This window comes from Sander lucioperca, chromosome 18, assembly GCF_008315115.2.
Source record: "Sander lucioperca isolate FBNREF2018 chromosome 18, SLUC_FBN_1.2, whole genome shotgun sequence".
In the NCBI taxonomy this organism is placed as follows: Eukaryota; Metazoa; Chordata; class Actinopteri; order Perciformes; family Percidae; genus Sander; species Sander lucioperca.
The window spans coordinates 27,452,034-27,467,033 of NC_050190.1; the positions used below are offsets into that span (position 1 = coordinate 27,452,034).

Below are 15,000 nucleotides of genomic sequence, written 5' to 3' on the forward strand. Positions count from 1 at the left end.
CCAAGGTAAACACACACACACACACACACACACACACAAACAGCTGACTTCAGACTCGAGCTTCGAGACTCGTCAACATTATTGCTTTTTAAATCTAAATGTATTCATGTATTTCTGTTTTTTTTTATTGGGGCATATACGTTGGGGAAACGTATGACGAGCCTCATGTCCCCGGCCCTCTGCCATAATGTGCAGCGTAACCCATGCTCCATGCCTTATGTGCTCTCACTCACACATAAAAATACATTGACATGGTGACACCAAGTCCTCCTGGAGTTGTGCCTTTTGTCATTAGTTTAGCTTTCAATAACTTGGTTAACAGTGGCAGTAAGAGAACAGCTACATGCAAGGTGTGTGGTTAAAGATAAATGATGCCGGATCAACAACGTGGAACTTCATCAGGCATCTCCAAACGCTCCCAGACAGGTCAGTCACTGGATAACGTGAAAGAGACGTTACATTTAGCATATATCGCCACAGGTAACAAGCTAACCATCGCTAGTCTTGTGCTAATGCTGGGAACAGGTAGCCTGACCAGCCAGCCCCCCATCCAGATGTTGGTCTGGGTCTGACCCACATCCAGATGTTGGTCTGGGAACTCCCCATTGGCTGGGCTCAATCCGAGGGGCGGGATAAACGGTTGTCTTTGAAATTCCCTCTGCACCAATAGGATAGCTCTCCAACCAATCAGAGCAAGGCTAATTGATACATTCAACTTTAAACTGTGAAAACAGCTTCCTTTTTTAAGAATTATTTCTTTATTGTCTCAAAGAGAAGCTGAACTCCAAGTCTTCCAGAGACCGCTGTTCACCAGCAGCAGCAGCCATAAGCCCCGCCCACCGACTCTATGCACGATGTGATTGGCCTGACCAGAGTTTGGTTTTTCCAGCTCGCAAGCCAACGGAGAGTTGCTAGACGACCCTGGCTGCAGATTACATCTGCTGCTGCTAGGGTGGTCTAGATTTCTAGACTAGGGAACAGGCAGATAGTATGTTTATAGTTGGATCCATATGATGTGACAGACTTAGGTTCATATTTCACCAGGTTGTTGTTAAATAGTAATACAGAAAGTATCAGTTCTCACATGTTTACACCATGGTTGGTGTATTAACTTTCTATACAGATGTTTCCCTCACACTTTGAACACTGAAACATGTAATACATGATGAGGTTGGGCTCTACAGCCAGGTAGTAACACAGACAGACATGTTCCTTAGTGCAGATACCACAATGTTGAAAAATACAGTTATGAAGTTGAAACAAGAGTTCTTAATTAGTGTTTCTTCAGATTGTATTGCAGTAGACCCCATAAAGTTCTCCTACAGCTGATTTTGATACTGGACTGTATGGATGGGAGCTACAGGACATGCTATGAATTTATAAGATTTAACAATACAGTGTTAGGGACAGATCAGATGGACAGAGACTGGAGACTTGACTTGGACTTCCAAAAAAATGACTTGTTAACATCTCTGACACACACACACACACTCTCTCTCTCTCTCTCTCTCTCTCTCTCTCTCTGTCTCTCTCTCTCTCTCTCTCTCTCTGTCTCTCTGATCCCTGTGTGTGTCTGTCTCTGATCTGTGTGTGTGTGTCTTTCAGGACTCTCTGGAAGAGGAGGATGACTCCGATGAAGACAACATGTAGACTCCTCTCTGCTGACGGCTCTCACACATCAGATTATTTTTTATGTTTTATAGTTGATGAATGTTCACGCTGGTTGTTTTTGCTTTTGGTTTGATGAATTTCAGCTTTGACAATAAAAAAAAGTTGAAGAAAGTTGAGTTTGTTTGTGTTTTTCTGTGTGTGTGTGTGTGTGTGTGTGTGTGTGTCCATCAGCTGATTAACTGTCAGACGACATTTTACTGATGACATACTTTAAGTACTTTCATTAAATTTAAGTTATTTATGTTTTTGCACATAAGCAACATGTATTATTGTTAATAATAGCTAGTGGTCATCCTGCTGACAGATGACTGACAGACCATAAACCTGTCAGCATGAATGGTTCCTGACAGGCAGCTCGCTCTGCATCTGTTGTGTAGAAATAACCTCCACACTCAAGATGACATATATGGCTTTGTCGTCACTCTTCCTGTTACGTAAAAGCGCCAACAGCCCGCCCACTCCTGCTCTTTACAAACACCGACTGTCTCCGAACAAAATCGGCGTTTTTTCCCTGGATTATCCTTAAAAAAATATGCATTCATCGTCTTCAGGCTTAAATTAAGCTCGTTTACTGAACGCATGTGTAGTAACAACGCCAGTGGAGCAGTTTGTTGGGGAGCCTGGCTCAACACAGTCCCTGTTATGTGCCGTTGTCTCGCATATGGAAACCGCATCGCGAAACTTCATTTGAAAATATGTACACTTAATGTTTACGGCGGTCATCGGCGTGTTGTTGACGTGACAGAATACAAATTATGACCTTAAACAAAGTCACAATACCACATCTTAAGTTCGGCATACCTGTCATGCAACAAGCAGTGTGTATATAAATACATTTTAAAATGTTGTTCACTATTTGACCTCTTTCCGGTTGTTTTGGTCCAGTAGCATTCCCATTGAAACGCACTAGCAAACCACACGAACCGGTGTAATTGTTTAGATTTTGAGTAAATTAACGGATGATTTGTGAGCAGATGTATTACAAATTCTAATTGTTATTTACATGTATTAAGTATTGACACAGTCGTGTCGATAAACAAGGTTATACTAACTCCGAAGATTTTTGAATGGAGTTTGGTGTGCAGAGCTCCAGCACGTATCGGGGCAGGGCTTCCTACATTGTCACTACAGACAAGGAAGCCCGCTCAGCCAATTGCAACGCGCCGTTTCTGGGTACAAAAAGCGCGAGGCCAATTGTGATGTCCAGTGGCGGGTTTTTCTTTCGAACTCGCCTGTGATTGGACAATTATCCAGCAGATGCCGTCATTTCCCTCGTGGCGCCGCGTTCGTATCGACTAATAGCGACGCCAGAAGAGGTATGTCCTATCAAAATCGAGGAATCGCTCGACCAATCAGATTTCTCCGTGGCGACCACCGCTGTCACCGCAGCCAATCGCGTGTCGGGAAACAGAGCTCGGTGCTCAACAGCTTGTTGTTCGTGTATCGCTTTGCAGTCCGAGGAGAGAGGAAGCAGCCGCGGCCTGAATGTGAGTAAAAAACCTTTTTCTTTTGCCCTGAACCCAACTAAAACTGGTAACGGTTAAAATCACCGGCAGACCGGAGACTGAACGCCGTGTGGATGTCACCGGAGAGGCCGGGAGGTCTCCGGTTAGCTTGGCTGTGAACTGAATGGCAGCGGCAGTGAAGAAATGTGAAGCTTCTTCTTTGTGGAGATATTAAATAAATAAAACAGTTTATATGTTCCGTCACATAGCCCGGTTCGGCTCGATAGAAACTTAGTTTCGCCCTGAAACAGGAGCTAACGTTGCCGCTAGCCGAGCTGTTACCAGAGGGGTTAAATCTCCATATGATCCACTAACCAGCGAACGGTAGTTGAGTCGCTAGTTAGCCAACTAACGTTAGCTAAATTTAGCTCCGGAGAGTGTACCCGCGGCTCGGTTCTCCGCTCAAAACAGCCGTTGTTTGGACTTTTCTCGTGTCTAGACTCGGTTATGTATGTACCGGGTGTCTGCCCCCAGCAGCTGGTCGCTAGCAGGCGGTTTTGGGAGGGAGGGAGGGTGGAGGGGGAGGTAAAGTTAGCCGAGCTAGCCGAGCTGACATGGCGAGCTCTGTGATGGCGACGTGACTCACAGAGGGGCTCGCGAGCGGAGCGGGAAGGACGCGTTCTAAACAGTTGGGTCGAAGATGGGACACAGCTACGGACACGGCATTAAGTTAAGGCACTAAAACGACTAGTTAAGTTTAGGAAAAAGATCGTGATTTGGGTACAAACCCTCCCGATGAACAAAAACCCGCGTTTCCTGGGTCAAAGTATTAAAAATATACTATTATTTTAGCCTAGATTTATCGTAATTATACGTAACTTCCGGCCGTAGCTGCATCGCTTCTAGCCACAACCGTCCTGATCCGATCGGTGTCTGCTCTCAAACCCGCGAATATTTCATCTACGGTCGGTGGAAACCGGCGGCTCCGTGGTCAGTCGAAGTCAACGCTGCTAAGTTAGTGTTTGTGCCACATATGTGATCTGCTCCAGAGGGAGAGAGAGAGGGAGAGAGGGAAGGAAGGGGGAAAGAATGCCTGAGCTAACACAAGTGAGTGGCTCCTAGGTTAGCTTAGCATTGTTAAAACAACCTCAGGACAGAAGGACACCTTGTCCCTTTCTGTCTGTTTTGTCCTCTGTTGTAGTGCCAACTTTTCCTCACAAGTCCTGTCCTGTTTGTCTTTCAGAGATCCACAATCTTCCGAGCTGGACTCCCTCAAATAGCCGGGAAGATGAAGGTGAGTGTTTGACTGTTCCCAGTCTGCTGGGGGCTTTAAACTGGGCTCTGATGCTCCTGTACTGGGATCTTTTCCAGGTAACAGACGCATCTCTGTCCAGTTTATACAGCTACGATCACACACATCACAGTCCGACACATCTGTTACTATCTGCAGGCCTGACGTGATGGATCTGTTAAGGGGCTTTCACACCTACCCTACCTATCAGCAGTTGGTAGGAAACGTACGGTGTAGGTTTCAGTTAGTCTCGGAATAAATGCTGCAGCATGAAGTTCCCGTGTCTCGCTTCTCAACAACGCAACCAAACAGAAAGAGACCCAGCAGTAGGGGAGAGACGCAGTCAGCTGGAAAACCTCCGACACACAGAGAGGAGAGGAGGGGACAGGGACACCCGTCTACAGACCAGACACAGAGAGAGGAGAGGAGGGGACAGGGACACCTGTCTACAGACCAGACACAGAGAGAGGAGAGGAGAGGAGGGGACAGGGACACCCGTCTACAGACCAGACACAGAGAGAGGAGAGGAGAGGAGGGGACAGGGACACCCGTCTACAGACCAGACACAGAGAGAGGAGAGGAGGGGACAGGGACACCTGTCTACAGACCAGGCACAGAGAGAGGAGAGGAGGGGACAGGGACACCTGTCTACAGACCAGACACAGAGAGAGGAGAGGAGAGGAGGGGACAGGGACACCTGTCTACAGACCAGACACAGAGAGAGGAGAGGAGGGGACAGGGACACCTGTCTACAGACCAGACACAGAGAGAGGAGGGGACAGGGACACCCGTCTACAGACACAGAGAGAGGAGAGGAGGGGACAGGGACGCCTGTCTACAGACCAGACACAGAGAGAGGAGAGGAGGGGACAGGGACACCTGTCTACAGACCAGACACAGAGAGAGGAGAGGAGGGGACAGGGACACCTGTCTACAGACCAGACACATAGAGAGAGGAGAGGAGGGGACAGGGACACCTGTCTACAGACCAGACACATAGAGAGAGGAGAGGAGGGGACAGGGACACCCGTCTACAGACCAGACACAGAGAGAGGAGAGGAGAGGAGGGGACAGGGACACCTGTCTACAGACCAGACACAGAGAGAGGAGAGGAGGGGACAGGGACACCTGTCTACAGACCAGACACATAGAGAGAGGAGAGGAGGGGACAGGGACACCTGTCTACAGACCAGACACATAGAGAGAGGAGAGGAGGGGACAGGGACACCCGTCTACAGACCAGACACAGAGAGAGGAGAGGAGGGGACAGGGACACCTGTCTACAGACCAGACACAGAGAGAGGAGAGGAGAGGAGGGGAGGGGACAGGGACACCTGTCTACAGACCAGACACAGAGAGAGGAGAGGAGGGGAGGGGACAGGGACACCCGTCTACAGACCAGACACAGAGAGAGGAGAGGAGAGGAGGGGACAGGGACACCTGTCTACAGACCAGACACAGAGAGAGGAGAGGAGAGGAGGGGACAGGGACACCCGTCTACAGACCAGACACAGAGAGAGGAGAGGAGGGGACAGGGACACCTGTCTACAGACCAGACACAGAGAGAGAGGAGAGGAGGGGACAGGGACGCCTGTCTACAGACTAGACACATAGAGAGAGGAGAGGAGGGGACAGGGACACCTGTCTACAGACCAGACACATAGAGAGAGGAGGGGAGGGGACAGGGACACCCGTCTACAGACCAGACACAGAGAGAGGAGAGGAGGGGACAGGGACACCTGTCTACAGACCAGACACAGAGAGAGGAGAGGAGAGGAGGGGACAGGGACACCCGTCTACAGACCAGACACAGAGAGAGGAGAGGAGGGGACAGGGACACCTGTCTACAGACCAGACACAGAGAGAGGAGAGGAGGGGACAGGGACACCTGTCTACAGACCAGACACAGAGAGGAGAGGAGAGGAGGGGACAGGGACACCCGTCTACAGACCAGACACAGAGAGGAGAGGAGAGGAGGGGACAGGGACACCCGTCTACAGACCAATCAGTTACAACTGTCGGGAGAAGCGGTGATGACGACAGGACGTAGTTATGTCACTAAGGAGGCACCAAATCCAGATTTTTGGTGTTCTCCTGAATCCTGAATCCCCTGGTTGAGATTCTGCTGAGTCCTCGTCCCATCCTCAGTCCATGAACACAGTAAACTCATTAATGAAGTAAACAGTGACTGTCCTTCCTTTGCTGTACCTGAAGTTGCTGCATTCTGGCTGCTGTCTGTAGATTCCTTCATCACAACTCGTATTCTTCCAGATGTTTGATACCAGATGTTGTAACAGCGGTGATGTTGTGTATAGTTTAGGGTCCTCGCCACCACCAGACTAATCAGCATTACAGATTGAACATGTAGCTGGACTTGAATGGCCTTCTTTTGACTGAAAGTTCTGCCAAACTACACTTTTTCTGCTCAATATTGCAAGACAAAACAACAACAACAACAAAATAAATAATTTTAAAACCATAAAATAAAACCCAAACAGTCAGATTTTAACAAAAATTAAAATATAAAAGGCATTACTTTGAGAAGGAGCAGGCAGAAGCAAACAGCTTATTTGGTCCTGTCCCTATTTCACAAAATGAAGTTCATACAAAGTAAGTAGATATGCAAATACAGTATACCATGTTTTCAGTCTGACAATAAGTTAAAATAGTACAACAATATACAACAATACCTTTATATTACAACTCCGTTCCTGTGTTTGGGTCTATTCTGTTGTGTATTGGTCCAGTAATGATTTCTATGATCTCTGGATTCGGTACATCCCTGTTTGTCACGTAGAGATCTTTAGTGCACTTGTAAAACTGCAGTGTGAAACCAAAACTTGGCGGATCAGCTGTTAGAGCGGACCTAAAACATGGACCTTGGTCCCTGGGTGATCAACACAACATCAACTTTAAGCCAGATGTTTTCATCTGATCGTTCGTCACTTTCAGCATTTGCAGCTCCTTAAACGTGGGGATCCTTTTCTTTCAAAGTAAGAAAAAGCCTCACACAGTCTGGCGCCGTGCACGGGGACGGGTGTGCCGGGCGCCGACCGCCTGTAAGGCGGCAGCCGGCCCCGACGCTGTTTCATCGGGGTGAGCCAGTTGATGCGGTAGACACATTCAAATCAAATCAACAAGCGTTCTGTGATCATCATCATTTATGATATCATTAAAAATCGATTGGAACTATTTTTGAACCATTTTCCTGAACGGGGGAAGTGGGGTTGTTATATCCCCCCCCACACACACACACACACACACACACACACACACACACACACACACACACACATATATACTGGAGGAGGCTGCCGTCAGTCTGATCAGTTAGACAGCTTACACACCTTTCAGTCACAGTTCATCTAATCTGTCTCCTTCTCTGACTGTCTGTCTCTCTCTCTGTCTGTCTGTCTGTCTGTCTGTCTGTCTCTATCTATCTGTCTCTCTGTCTGTCTGTCTCTCTCTCTCTCTCTCTCTCTCTGTCTGTCCCCCTGTCTGTCTCTCTGCCTGTCTGTCTGTCTCTCTGCCTGTCTGTCGTTCTCTCTGTCTCTCTGTCTGTCTCTCTCTCTCTCTCTCTCTGCCTGTCTGTCGTTCTCTCTGTCTGTCTCTCTGCCTGTCTGTCCCCCTGTCTGTCTCTCTGCCTGTCTGTCTCTTCCAGACCTTTCAGTAACAGTATCTCTCCCAGATAATAAATCCTGCTCTTACTTTCCACCGTTGTTCTTTCTCCAAAAGGATTTTGTGTCATCCATGATACTCAACCGCAGAGTAATGTCACACAATGTGCTTCCTGTTTACACTGCCACGCACATGCCCAGTGTGGGATGGGTCATGTGATGTGTGATGTCAGACGTCTTAGTTTGGACACACATTAGTTCTGCTGCTGTAGATAAAACTCTTGTGTGGACGGAGATTGTTTCTATCTAAAAAATGCTGCTTAAAAATTCAAACCGTGGTAGTATGGCTGTAGCCTGAGTTAGGGTCAAGGTCTGGACTCTGACGCGTGTCAGAGTCCAGACCTGCGTCAGACGCATCCTTCACAGGACAGCGGAGGAACGCTGGTGTTTGAAACTACCTGAAACTGGCAGAGTGTTTGTGTGACTGAGATACTATGTTTAACACACAAGTCTTGAATGTTAAAATGATTAAAATTGAGGAAAAAACTGGAACTAGTTCTATAGAAACATCTTCTCAAAAGTGTGTGTGTGTGTGTGTGTGTGTGTCTCTGTGTGTGTGTGTGTGTCTCTGTGTGTCTGTCTCTGTGTGTGTGTCTCTGTGTGTGTGTCTGTGTGTGTGTGTGTGTGTGTGTGTCTCTGTGTGTCTGTGTCTCTGTGTGTGTGTCTCTGTGTGTCTGTGTGTGTGTGTCTGTGTGTGTGTGTCTCTGTGTGTGTGTGTGTGTGTGTGTGTGTGTGTGTGTGTCTCTGTGTGTGTGTGTGTGTGTGTCTCTGTGTGTGTGTCTCTGTGTGTGTGTGTGTGTGTGTGTGTGTGTTTAGGCAGCAGACGAGCCTGCCTACCTGACAGTGGGGACTGATGTCAGTGCCAAATACAGAGGAGCCTTCTGCGAGGCCAAGATCAAGACTGTAAAACGCTTGGTGAAAGTTAAGGTAAGAGCCACAGGAACCAGTTCACCTGCGGACAGGAAGTTCACGTTTTAGACTTCCTTAACAGAGAAACTTTTGGGACCATCTCTGCCCCGACAAAACCGAGCTAAACCTTTATTCAGACCAGAGGAAACGACCCAGCGCTCAGAACGGGCCTTTGGGGGGGGGGGACACATGAAGTGAACACGCAAACAGTGATGCGTTGAACACGCCGCTGTCTTTTTATCACCACGAGTTTACAGACACGTCGCTGCTGATTGGCTAACATCTCTGACACGTCCACCAAACCAGAGAAAACTCCCCTCAAAGCTCGTTTCAAAGCGTTCAGACCAAACATGTCGTGCATCTCTAAAACCGCAGCAAACGGCTTCACGCCGTTCTCAGATTGAACGTGCCCCTGGTAGCGGTCCAAACTTAAATCTAGGGCTGCAGCTCACGATTATTTTCATAGTTGATTAATCTGTCGATTATTTTCTTGATTAATCGATTAGTTGTTTGGTCTATAAAGATGTCACCACATGGTGAAACATGTGGATCAGTGTTTCCCAAAAAGTCTAAGAGGACGTCCTCAAACGTCTTATGTCCAAAACTCAAAAGATCTTCAGTTTCCTGTCCCAGAGGAGAGAAGATACTAGAAGATCTTCAGTTAACTGTCCCAGAGGAGAGAAGATACTAGAAGATCTTCAGTTAACTGTCCCAGAGGAGAGAAGATACTAGAAGATCTTCACATTTAACAAGCTGGAATCAAAGAAACCTTATTATTTTTAATTAAAAAAATGACTCAAACGATTCATTGATTATCAAAATAGCTGGTGATTAATTTGATAGTTGACAACTAATCGATTCATTGTTGCAGCTGTATCTCTGACACGTCCACCAAACCAGAGAAAGGTAACCTCAAAGCTCGTTTCAAAGCGTTGAGACCGAACATGTCATTCATCTCCTAAACCGTAGCCAACGGTAGCGTTCAGCTCGACAAAACGGAGCAAAACTTAAATCTGAACCGATGCTGTTGTGGTGCGGCCCGTTGAGACCCAGCGCCAGGGTTTTCCCTGGCTCAGAACGGGCCTTTGGGGGGACTCGTTAAGTCCAGGGTGTGGGGGTCTACCCCAGGATATTTGGGTTCAGTGTCCAGTGTGTTTTTCAGCCCCACTAGCGCTGCTAACAGCAAGAGAACCACTAGGACGCTGGAGAAAACGTGTAGGCAGAGTAATGTTAAACCTCCACTGTGTAATGTTTGAATTGATTCTTACCAACAAACCCTCTTTGTTCTTTCACAAATACCTGCTCGTTCATATGTAATTACTTCCACCAACTAATCAAAGTATCCATCATTAAAATACGTAAACCAAAGAGGGACATACCTCCATCTTTATAATACATTAACCAAAGAGGGACATACCTCCATCTTTATAATACATTAACCAAAGAGGGACATACCTCCATCTTTATAATACATTAACCAAAGAGGGACATACCTCCATCTTTATAATACATTAACCAAAGAGGGACATACCTCCATCTTTATAATACATTAACCAAAGAGGGACATACCTCCATCTTTCGTGCTTTTACACTCAGTGGCACCGTGATGAATGCCAGGGAGGGAGGGGGGAAGGAGGAGGGGGAGATTACTTGCGACTGCAGGCAGATTTGAAAGCCTGTTGAAGATGGAGCATCACACTAGAGCCCTGCGCGGAACTGTTTTCTTCATCCCGCTCCCGCCGAATTTCTGACTATTACCGCCTGTACCCGCAACGTGTGTGTCCACTTCCGCCCACACCCGCAAAACTCTGAGAATTTATGCCCGCACAATAATAGAGATGCATTGATTTTGTGTCTTCTCCCGTCCAGCATGAGAAAACACGTCATTTTATAGGTTAATAGGGAGAAGATGCAGGGAAAGAAGACAGGTGTTTGCTGCTGTGAGAGGGGGAGGAAGGAGCAGAGGATGAGGGGGAGAGGCTTTTTTATGTATGTATGTATGTATGTATGTACATACGTACATACATACATACATGTCTCTGGAGGACATGTCTTCAGCGTCTCTGTGTCTGCAGGTGAATCTGAAAGGTGAAAGTACGTCCCAGGTGGTGCAGGACGACCAGGTCAAAGGACCGCTGAGGGTAAGACCACACACACACACACACACACACACACACACAGTCACTTTGTGTCCATACATTGTATTTTTTAATCCTAAAGTGTAAAGTATTTTATAAGCTTGGTTTACTGGCTAGTGAGTTTGGTTTTTGCTGATTGTATTTTGAGGCCCCGTCTACGTCATGACAGACAATAAAGTTTTCTCAATTTGAATCTGGTCAGTGTGTGAGTGAGGACACTTAACCTTTTAGTAATTATGTGTTGTGATGAGTCGTAAACGTGTGTTAAAGACGTGTGTGTCTCTGTGTGTGTGTGTGTGTGTGTGTGTGTCTGTGTGTCTGTCTGTCTGTCTGTCTGTGTGTCTCTGTCTGTGTGTCTCTGTCTGTCTGTGTGTGTCTGTCTGTCTGTGTGTGTGTGTGTGTGTCTGTCTGTGTGTCTCTGTGTGTCTCTGTCTGTGTGTGTGTGTGTGTGTCTCTGTCTGTGTGTGTGTGTGTGTGTCTCTGTCTGTGTGTGTGTCTGTCTGTGTGTGTGTCTGTGTGTGTGTGTCTCTGTCTGTGTGTGTGTCTGTCTGTGTGTGTGTCTGTGTGTGTGTGTCTCTGTCTGTGTGTGTGTGTGTGTGTGTGTGGTTCAGGTGGGCTCCACTGTGGAGGTGAAGACTAACGAGGGTTTATCCAGCGAGGCCGTCATCAGTAAGCTGACGGACGCCAGCCTCTACACCGTGGGTGAGTCTCTGTCCTGCCTGCTGATTGGTCCACACTGAGCTGTAACGTAACGCCACACAGGAGTCTCAGTTCACTCTGTTAATCCGTTAAACAGAGACATCACCTGACGGTAGATGATTGGTTAACAAGGGTCAGCTTTAAGTCAGAAAAAAACTCTTAAATCAGCCTCGCTAATAAGGAACATTTCAAACACGTGTGTATCACGCTGAACACACACTTTCCCAGAAGGCAGCGGGTCACAACAGGCTGTAAGACTGAAACCCCTCTCTCTGATTGGCTCCTGAGTTGAGCTAACTGAAGTGTGTGTTTGTGTGTTTCAGTGTTTGATGATGGAGATGAGAAGACTCTCCGTCGTACGTCTCTGTGTCTGAAGGGAGAGAGACATTTCGCAGAGAGTGAGGTGAGACACACACACACACACAGAGGGACTACTTCTTCGGCCGTATCCTTCCACCAGAGGCTCTACAGCAGGGGTGTCAAACTCAGTGTCACTAACTGTACGTACACACCGCCGCCGAGGACGCTGGTCAGAAAGTCCGGGGAAGCTGTTTGAGGCTTTGGCCGCTCTGACGTAGCAGCATTCTATGTTCATCATGGAAAAAGATCAAGCAGCCACTGCACGGCCAATACACTGACACTAGAAACCTTTTATAAATGACATATATAATGACAGAATGTGGATTGGTTGTTGGTCGCAGCGGTGTCTGTTAGCAGTTAGCTCGCTCGTTAGCCGCTGAACCGCAGCAGCGTGCAGGCAGAGCGAGCAGCCGCCAGCTGTTGATCCGTGCAGGACTTCACCGTGAGCGGACTGTTTAGAGACCATGTGACCGGCAGGTAACGTTAACTGGTCCCTATACGCAAATATCATAAATGATAGGGAACCCAGCAACGGCCATGATGAGCTTCTCCTCCTTTTTCTCTGAACTAATGTTTTGGTAGGAACCAAAGTTTACATCGTATGTTTCTCTGGAATCAGCCAGCGTGAAGGACGTCTATATTCTGATTGGTTGCCGCTGAACCGCGTCATAGCTCATTACCATAAAGTTGACCTACTTTCAACTTTCTGATTGACGCTCTGGTCGCTCAAAACGCTCAAAACGTGACGTCGACAGATTTTCCGCTCCTTGCAGCTGAGAGAAGCAGCTTCCATTGAAAATGAATGACTTCCTGTATCTTTAGAAGATCAAGTCGGCGGCGGTGTGGACGTACGGTTAGCGGCGGTGTGGACGTACGGTTAGCGGCGGTGTGGACGTACGGTTAACGGCGGTGTGGACGTACGGTTAGCGGCGGTGTGGACGTACGGTTAGCGGCGGTGTGGACGTACGGTTAGCGGCGGTGTGGACGTACGGTTAGCGGCGGTGTGGACGTACGGTTAGCGGCGGTGTGGACGTACGGTTAACGGCGGTGTGTACTAACGGCGGTGTGGACGTACGGTTAACGGCGGTGTGTACTAACGGCGGTGTGGACGTACGGTTAACGGCGGTGTGGACGTACAGTTAACGGCGGTGTGTACTAACGGCGGTGTGGACGTACGGTTAACGGCGGTGTGGACGTACAGTTAACGGCGGTGTGGACGTACGGTTAACGGCGGTGTAGACGTACGGTAAGGAGCCGCACTGGAAAATGAGAATCGCATCAAGGGCCAGACATGTATGGGTTTATTAACATGCTTTTATTTAATCCAAAAAGTTAAATATCTCTGACTGTATTATTGCATGTCTCGTATAGTCTTCTCATTCACTGATTGGTCTCACTCACTGAAATGTTCTTAGCCATCATAGAAGAAAGCGCCCAAAAACATTGAAAAAAGGAAGAAATAGTGACAAAACTAGGTGGGCCAACATTTACGGCCCACACGGTCAAATCAACATGGAGGAAACGCTGTATTCATACCTGAAGCATCTTTCAAATGAGATGGTCCCTCCCTCTCTCTGTCAGACGCTGGACCAGCTGCCGCTCACCAACCCGGAGCATTTCGGCACTCCGGTCATCGGCAAGAAGTCGAACCGCGGCGGACGGCGCTCGTCTTACGCTGTGTGAGTCCTCTGTCTTTAGATGTCTCTGTCTCTCTCTCTCTGTGTCTCTCTCTGTGTCTCTCTCGCTCTCGCTCTCTCTCGCTCTCTCTCTCTCTCTCTCTCTCTCTCTCTCTCTCTCTCTGTGTCTCTCCACCGGTCTTTCTCTCTGTCTGTCTCTCTCCGTCCGTCCGTCCGTCCGTTTGTCTGTCTCTCTCTGTTTGTCTAACTGTCTCTCTCTCCACCTGTCTGTCTCTCCACCTGTCTGTCTGTCTGTCTCTCTCTCAGGGCTGATGAGAACGAGTCTTCGTCCAGCGACGAGGAGCAGGAGGACATGGAGGACAAGAGGAGGCTGAACGACGAGCTGCTTGGAAAAGTCTGCAGCATCGAGAGCGAGGAAGACCCCAGCTGCTGGTACCTGGCTCTGGTAAACACACACACACACACACACACACACACAATCCTTATGCATCAGCAGAGAATCTATGTTGTGAAATCTGCAAACATTAAGGGACACATTTGGTAAATCATCTATATAAAGGAGAACTAACACGGATTATAAATGTGCTGAGTCATCAAATTCAGTGGAAATATATACACAACATTAACATCTCTTCCAGCAAACTTCCCAGAGAACCACAAGGCCACACGGCATCATCAATCTGTTGTAACAGCTCATTCTCTGCTCGCGCTCGGCTAAAAACACAACACAGAACTCATCTTAGCTGTAGAGATCCAACCCGTTGCTATGCTACCTACAACAAAACAGCGTTTGGCTGAATCAGCAGTCTCCGGTCCCTCTGCTTCTCTCCCCGCCAAGACGACAGCGGACACCGGGAGACGACTAACCAGACTGTCCGTCTCCCGTGCGTCCCACTGCCACCTCTGGTAGCTAGTTAGCTAGCTTGCTAATTCCACCTAGGGGTGTAACGGTATGAAAATCTAACCTCATGGTTATAGTGACCAAAATTAGCACGGTTTCCGGTATTATCGCGGTATTTTTAAATGTGTGTTGTCCAGAAAGCACCGATAGACCTACACAAGCTGAAGTAGTTTCAAAAAGTGTAACAGTGTTTATATTATATTACAAAAATACAGGAGAAAGCTTATCAAAGGAACAAGGGTTCAGTGTGTAAACAGCTGATTGGTCAGGAA

The 15,000-nt window shown here is 47.8% G+C and overlaps 2 protein-coding genes across 5 annotated transcripts in view; both read left to right on the forward strand.

Moving 5' to 3' along the window:
• Window positions 1-1,782, forward strand: part of psma3 (proteasome 20S subunit alpha 3) — a 21,123-nt gene extending 19,341 nt beyond the window's left edge. Inside the window, exons 10-11 of the mRNA XM_031304670.2 lie at window positions 1-5; window positions 1,606-1,782. The exon at window positions 1-5 is cut by the window's left edge and continues 60 nt beyond it. Coding sequence (XP_031160530.1) covers window positions 1-5; window positions 1,606-1,650 — 50 coding nt within the window. The 3' untranslated portion in view covers window positions 1,651-1,782. The remainder of the gene's footprint in view (window positions 6-1,605) is intronic.
• Window positions 1,783-2,927: 1,145 nt separating this feature from the next.
• arid4a (AT rich interactive domain 4A (RBP1-like)) overlaps window positions 2,928-15,000 on the forward strand; it is a 40,947-nt gene continuing 28,874 nt past the window's right edge. For 2 of the 4 annotated variants that reach the window (XM_035994400.1, XM_035994399.1), the window contains exons 1-8: window positions 3,969-4,223; window positions 4,360-4,410; window positions 8,901-9,011; window positions 11,069-11,134; window positions 11,743-11,833; window positions 12,154-12,233; window positions 13,772-13,869; window positions 14,134-14,272. In XM_035994400.1, the coding sequence (XP_035850293.1) occupies window positions 4,206-4,223; window positions 4,360-4,410; window positions 8,901-9,011; window positions 11,069-11,134; window positions 11,743-11,833; window positions 12,154-12,233; window positions 13,772-13,869; window positions 14,134-14,272 (654 nt within the window). In that variant the 5' untranslated portion in view covers window positions 3,969-4,205. Of the gene's footprint in view, window positions 3,159-3,968; window positions 4,224-4,359; window positions 4,411-8,900; window positions 9,012-11,068; window positions 11,135-11,742; window positions 11,834-12,153; window positions 12,234-13,771; window positions 13,881-14,133; window positions 14,273-15,000 lie in introns of those variants that run through there. The other 2 variants (XM_035994402.1, XM_035994403.1) reach the window with 2 other exon arrangements.